We start from the raw sequence: 7,697 nt of genomic DNA, 5'->3' as shown, positions 1-7,697 counted from the left end.
CTTTCCTTTGGTACTGGGAGCTAGCCAACCAAAACACCCCCACTGAGTTTTAGTGTCCCCTTACACAATGGCCATCTCTCCCTGAAATTATATGGTAAAATCAAGCTAATCAATGCCAGGTTTTTCTCTCTAGTGAATTGACAATTGATTTCTATTCATTTATCAAGGTCGGTACAAATACAAAAAAATATTGTGCATGTTCATAGACAAACTAGATTGCAAAGTATCAAGCGTGGTTCCTAGTGCTGTAAAGTTTGGGCACCTCTGATATATAGTTAAACACAAGTACAATAAATGCACACATACAGTAAAAGAGAGAGGATTCCTGGAATGCATCTTTTTAATTTTCTTTTAACAAACCCATATTATAGCCACAATAAAACGTTCCAGAGTTATATACAGCATCATAACCACATATGTAAGATGGCTGAGTATTTTGCCAAGTGTCTCGGACTCCTAGAATGTATTTTGCTTGGTTTTGTACAAAAATATCTGCACATAATCTTTTGCTTAAATAATTAGTTTCTTAAGGCATCAATAGGCACTACATACCACAGCTATGTATATAAGAAGCTAAATGTTACTGTAAATGTAATCATTTGAGAGGTAGTAATCTCTGTCCCCTATACTGTGAGAGGAGGACATTTCTGACAAGTACAATGTTTTCTGGAGAGAGCTCCATCATATTGCACCTTAAAACAAAGGAAAGACCCTGGGAACCTGCTGTTCCCACTGTAGAGTTCTGCAGTCATCCCATGGAAAGCTATGTGTATTTCCCAAATACCATACAACAGGTAAAGATCTCACTCTGATAAATTATTCTGATCAACAGAAGCTTCATCATTAAAGAATGTTCTTAGCCTTAGTGAAATCTGTAATAGCGACCACTACTTGAGACTCTGAGGCTGTCTGTCTATACTGCAGCTGGGAGAAAGCCTTCCAGCCCAGGTGGACTTGTGCTAGCGGGACTCGAGTTGGTGCACTAACAGCAGCAGCATGGACATTGAGGCTTGGGCGGCACTCAGGTTCCTTGCCCACCCGACACACTAGGTCTGAGCTCGGGTGGCTAGAGCCATGTCCACCCTGGTATTTTTAGCGAGCTTGCTCAAGTGAATCTAGTGCAAGTCTGCCTAGCTATACTGGGAGGCTCCCAGCTGCAGTGTAGACGTACCCTCCAGGTGAGACTATGGTTTTAATAAAGTCAATGACAATTTTGCCACTGACTTCAACAGGGCCTGGATTTCGTCCTTGCAGCCTTTTCCTACAGAAAATCAATTTGTTTTCTGCTAAAGGGAAAGGGCAGACTCTTTCTTTTGCCTCTTCAAAAAATGTCTGGAGTGCACTCAACATGGAAACCATATCATTTCAGACTTTTAAAATTAGACTGGACAAAGCACTAGTAAATATGCTCTAAGGAACTATCTTGCACATAAATGGAGATGGTCTACAGCAGGTGACCCAACAGACCTTTTCCAGCTCTAATTTCTACAAGTCCCACTTTGCTGAATGAATCACCTTGAAAATTTCTTCAGTAGAGTCTGGGATCAAAAAGAAAAAAAAGTTTTTGTATGAAGACTATAGAAGACTGCAAGCATTTTAAGACAGGGGCCCTGGGTGAAATCCTGGCCCCTTTGAAGTCAAATGGGAGTTTTGCCGTTGACTTCAGCAAGGCTAGGATTTCACCCACTATGTTTGTACATTCATAGAGTGCCTACCACAATTGACCTAGGTCTGAATTGGGACACCAGGATACTACTGCAATATAAAACAAAAATAAAATATTTAGACATACAGAATATTAATCTGCAAATACTCTAGTAATGTCCTAAACTGCACTCTAATTACATACTTGCAAATTCTGAGTGTAAAATCTGTATAGAATCTGGATGCAGCTCTATTGGCCCTTGTTTCTATAGTAGGACAGTATCTGGAAGGGTCTCTGTTATATTTAATTTTTTACTTTTACACTGGGTAAGATATAAATAAATAATTCTGTCCATGGGTAACTGATTCTATCTGCAATTATTTATCACCATTTATGGCCACCTATTTTACAATTATTCTGATAATGATGGGGATACTTTAGACGTGTTTTAAAATAAAAAAGTATGACCTCTTAGACGTATACTCCAAAAGTTTTAAGTGAGCTGCAAATCAGCATACTGTTTTTGAACAGATTCTTTTTAAGGTTCCGGGGCTTCTCTTTATGATCCAGGCAGTTTTCAGACTTAGCAGACTCCAGACATCTCCTTAACCCATGCAGGAAAAATGTCAGTCATCTTTATGTGAACAAAATAATCTTTCACTTAAAAACGCAGGAAGAGTATACAAAAAGACTGTAGCTGCATGCAAATACCTCACGTTACAACATTCACAAGATAAAATAATGGTCTCTCATTTCAAATCTCTTAATCAGTCCAATGGAAATTAAGACATGAGCACAATAATCTGTATTGTAAGTACATTATGTACCTAAATGTGAACAAAATCTGATGTTATTTTCTGTTCATTTTGCAGAATACTGTAAAGCTGCCATTTTCAGAAACCCCAATTATCCCCTCATTTTGATTTCTAAAATATAATTCCCCCTCCTCTTTCTCTGCCCCCTCTGTTCTCTTCTTCCCTTCCAACTTCTTACTCCTCCCACTTCATTCTCCACGACATCTTCAGTGCTGTTCTCAATCATATATGTATAATACATATAGTATACACATATATAAAATACATGTTACACATGTATATATTATACATTTAAGTGCAAAACTCAACTTAACTTTAATTATGGAGCTAGAACTGGCACCTCCATAATAACTGGCTTGATTTGCAGAGGTGCTGAGTACCCAGTGACTCCCAAGCTGGGGAGGCACAGCACTTCTGAAAAAGAGGTGACATATGTATATTTATCACTTTAAACTCTAAAACCCATTTCTTGCACCCCTGCCATTAGACTCCTGTTGGCTTGAGTCAATCCTTCCAAAGGCTAGGCTTCCAGTCAGTGACTGACAGTAAGTGCAGCCTCTAACAGTACACCGAGGGTGGTCTGCATCTATAACAGTGGAAAACTAAGACCAGACAGAACCAGAAGAATGGTCTTTTTCTCTGCCTGGTTTGTATTTTTTTTTTAAAGAAATGTATAGGCTGCTCAAAAAACCAAACAAACACACAGCATCACTAAACTAAACACATCCATCATGTTACCATGGAAATCTGCCCAAATCAAATGAATGATGTCAGGCCTGATTTTATTGTAATCAGCTAATTCCCTTTTACCACTTCCATTCAAGTATTTTCATGCTGTCTGATCTGTATAGTCATCTACACAATTTGTATAGTTTAAATTTATACCGGTCACTTAATGTAACCTGCAATACGCACATAACAGTTCTGGTATCCTACATGAATTATGGTATTGAATGACAACTTTTATTTAAAAAGGATTTTGAGAGAAAGAGAGAAAATATTACAAACATTAATAAAACTTCTTGATGAATGACATGTTAGTCCCATAATTCTTTATGGAAATAACATTACCCACCACATCTGAACATTTTCTCATTACTGTGATCAAAAATCAAAATACTGTAAAATATTAAATAAGAGTTACAGTTTTAGAGCAAAGAAATTGAAAAATTTGTAATTGTAATTTTTCCTGATAGGTAAATTTAGCTGTTTGCAGCAGTTTGAGTGGCTTCTGTATTTCCTAGTTATTAATAATGATACTATCTCTAATACTGATTTAAAAGAGAAAGACACCAAATTTTTTAAAATAAATTTTGATGATATCATGTAACATATAGAGATACAAGTTACTTTTAAAGAATAACCAGAACAGTAACCACCACTTTATTTGGGGGTTTAGGAACAGTCAGTGTCATCCGTTAACACTACTTTGAAATATTGCGTATAGTAGACATTTCTTCTTGGCTTTTGCTCTTTATGAGTCTATCCAGCAGGTGGCTTTGATCCTCTTTCTGCTGGTAGATAAACATATCAACTAAAGTTTTTTTTATCAGAAGCGATCATCAGTGCTGCAGTAGGAAGTTGGTAGCTACATTAAGGTCATTATTTGAAGCTCTCAGAGCTTCCAAAGCATCTACCCTGGAAAATCCCATTTCCATAAGTCGTGCAACCTGTAAGAGAAATAAAAAAGAACACCTTTAATCACAGTTTTATTCATTTTTCCTTTTAAAGTTATCATATAGCAGCAAAACCGTACGGTTTATTACTGAACAGTCTGTGCAATGACAGGTCTTTTTTTTTTTAAATATCAAACACTTATCTGATATGGCGTGGTTGGATGAGCCAAAAAACATTACTGCAGTTGATAAAATACAGTTTGCAATAAAACAGTAATTCCAGTGGTGAGTAGGTACTTGAGAAGCATCTTTCACGTGCTACAATATAATTTTGATGGCTAACTTTTTGCATGCCAACTTTCTTTTATACATGCTGACTCAAACAGCACTGCATTTAAATCCAGTTTTGTTTTATGTTATAACACAGTGTGATAGATTCAATACCTAGATGGATAAATCATACCAGTTTCAAGCTGGAGGAACTGTAAAATCTACATTTTTTTATTGGGTTTAGTTATAAGTGAAAATCTGACTGATTTCTTTTGAAATAGTTTTATTTTTATTCCAATCACAGCTGACAGTAAACTAAAATTTCTGGCAAAATTCACCAAATGGTCATGGCAGCAGAAGCACTCACTATTACGCTCTTACTGGGGGATAAGGCCTGAAACCAGACAGCATAGCCCCAGAAGTGGGAAGCCACGAGCAGGCTGGGAGATACTTTGATTCCTCCTCCACTGGCAGGTCCCTATGGAGCCTGCATTGAAGATTAAAACTGCCCTTCCCCAAAAGGAAACATTGAGAGATGGGTAGGTATCAGTGCAACTGCCTGTTCCCTCTAGGGCACAGCAGCAAATATGCATTTTCCTGCATCACAAGACTAATAGATTTCCAAGGGACATTGTGGTCCCTAGTCTGACCGCATGTGTAACACAGGCCACAGAACTTCCCCAAAATAATTCCTTTTTAACTAGAGCATGTCTTAACAAAAAAAATCCAATCTTGATTTTAAAATTGCCAGTGATAAAGAATCCATCATGACCCTTGGTAAGTTTTTCCAATCGTTAATTACCCTCATTTTAAATATTTATGTCCTATTTCTAGTCTGAATTTGTCTTACTTCAACTTCCAGCCATTGGAGTTTGTTATACAGTTCTGTTGGACTGAAGAGGTCTTTATCAAATATTTGTATCCAGTCACTGCTTAACTTTCTCTTTGTTAAATTAAATAGATGGAGCTCCTAGAATCTATCTATCTATCACCAACTAATCCTTTAACCATTCTTATGGCTCTTCTCTGAATCCCTCCAATTTATCAACCTCCTTCTTGAATTGTGGGCACAAGAACTGCACACTTTATTTCAACAGCAGTCACCACAGTGCCAAATACAGAGGTAAAATAACCTATTTCCTCCTACTTGAGATTCCTCTGCTTATGCATCCAACAATCACATTAAGCCCTCTGGCCACAACGTTGCACTGGGAGCTCATGTTCAGCTGCTTATCCACCACGACTCCCCAATTTTTTCAGAGTTACTGCTTCCCAGAATAAAGACCCACCATCATGGTAGTATGGCCTACATTCTTTGTTCCTAGATGTGTATTTTTTACATTTAGCCATATTAAAATGCAAATTATTTGCTTGCGCCCAGTTTACCAAGTTATCCAGACCTGTCCTCTTCATTATTTATCACTTCCCGAACCTTTATGCTGTCTGAAAACTTTATCAGTGGTGATTTTATGTTTTCTTCCAGGTCATTGATAAAAACGTTAAATAGTGTAAATAGAGTGAACCTAGCATTTGTATCTGGAAATGCAGACTGCATATTCTGAACATAATTTTGACTGGATGTTGGCAAGAAAGCTGCATTTTGTTTTTTTGGCAGTACTTTCAGTATTGTAACATTTATCCTGGATTTCAAAAATATTTTTCTCTGATTTAATCTATGCATATATTACTAAAGGTTTTGAAAACTAATAAATTGTCAGGTTGTCAAATAGGTCACTGATAATTTTTGTGTGAGTGTCCCTTTTAAATGCAACATTTATGTCTCATCTTTATGGGAAGAATGAATTATGCTACTTTTGACATCTTTGCAACAATAGTCTCACATCAAACTAGATTTCATAACCAGCAGCATCTAAAAGTCCCTGTGTGGGGAATGATGACCAAATAGCAAGTGTGAAAAATTAGAATACTTATTTTCCTCCCAGGTTGCCTATATAAGAAAAAACCTGTAATATCGATCAGGACGGGATATCAGGACGTCTGGACAGGGCCAGCCCACAACATTTTGGCACCTGAGGCGGGGAGCTCAAATGATGCCCCCATGCCCCCTCGCGTGGGCCAAAACTTTGAAAGGTCTCAATTCTGACTTCTTCCTGTTCTACTCCTCTCCTGGTACTGCTCTGCTACCTACCCCAATAAAGGAGAACTAGCAATTTAAAATGCCTTGTTCAAAAATGTTAAGTAACACTTAACTTTTAAAAGCCTGAACAGCAAATGTAACTTTTCTTGTCTGCACAGTAAACACTGGCATTTTTATCTGTTTGAATAATCGAAGTGGTGCTTTCTGTGCCTTCTTGGTTGCAAAGATTTGAACTGCTTCCTGAAGGTCATGCTCTATTGAGATGGTTGCAAGGCCGACCAACCTCTCCTGTGTCATTGTGGAGCGTAGATGTGTTTTTATTAGCAGCTTCTCCAAGCTGAAGTTTTCTCCACTGGCAACTGTTACAGGAAGTGTTAGAAGTATGTGCAGAGCAACAAAAGCATTTGGAAAGAGGGCGGTCATCTTATTTGTGCACATATATTCCAGAACAACCTTTGGAGTTGATCTCGCCTACATGTATCTTGAAAGGGCTTTCAGTTCATCCCCTAAACCACTTGCATCAATATTGTGCATGTCATCATGTGTCAACACTGTCTCTAGTCCGTGCATTGCTGGTGTAGGTCTTTTTCAGGTATAGTGAGGAGTTTTGGAATATTATACAACATCCCAAATATATTGCTGTGTTCCTTGAGCTGCACGAAACGTTCTTCAACTGACTGTATTGCACTAGCTAGCACCTGGTTAAAGAATTCAACTTTGAATTGTTGTTTGGGGTCTCTTATGGAATTATCCCATGCCTCGTAATCAAAATGTCTTCTTCTTTGGTGACTCTTGTATTCTTGAATGGGTGGGAAAATAGCTTCAGTGTGAAGTTCCTCTGCCAACCTCTGTGCACTCTTCAGAACATTTGGAAATCCCTCATCTCACTAGTAAGACTGTAGGTATGACTTTGCTTTGTACAGTTGTTCCATTGCTCCAGATATATCAAGGTCAACACCATGGAGTCTCTTGCTTACAACATTTATTTCAAACAGCATGTCATGCCACAACACTAAGCCACACAGAATTTTGAAGTTATGTATGTTTCTGGTGATTCCATTTCCCTCTGCCACTGTTCTCCCACAAACAGTTCCTGTCATAGCATTATCCTTCATAATGGCAACTATGGCATCATCTATCTTCCCAATTTGGTGTTTGATAGGCTTTATCGCCTCCACTCGACTTTCCCATTTTGTGGCCCTCAGCGGTTTCAGTGTCAGAGAGGATGTTCCCAGATGTTGCTTCAAAGTTTG

The 7,697-nt window shown here is 38.0% G+C and overlaps 1 protein-coding gene across 2 annotated transcripts in view; it reads right to left on the bottom strand.

Moving 5' to 3' along the window:
* Window positions 1–317: 317 nt before the first annotated feature.
* Window positions 318–7,697, bottom strand: part of UBAC2 (UBA domain containing 2) — a 163,659-nt gene continuing 156,279 nt past the window's right edge. For both annotated transcript variants that reach the window (XM_084621083.1, XM_084621084.1), the window contains one exon: window positions 318–4,130. In XM_084621083.1, the coding sequence (XP_084477209.1) occupies window positions 4,094–4,130 (37 nt within the window). In that variant the 3' untranslated portion in view covers window positions 318–4,093. The remainder of the gene's footprint in view (window positions 4,131–7,697) is intronic.

The sequence above is a fragment of the Lepidochelys olivacea genome, assembly GCF_965140295.1.
Source record: "Lepidochelys olivacea isolate rLepOli2 genome assembly, chromosome: 1".
Lineage (NCBI taxonomy): Eukaryota > Metazoa > Chordata > Testudines > Cheloniidae > Lepidochelys > Lepidochelys olivacea.
This window is presented reverse-complemented; position numbering and strand designations above follow the sequence as displayed.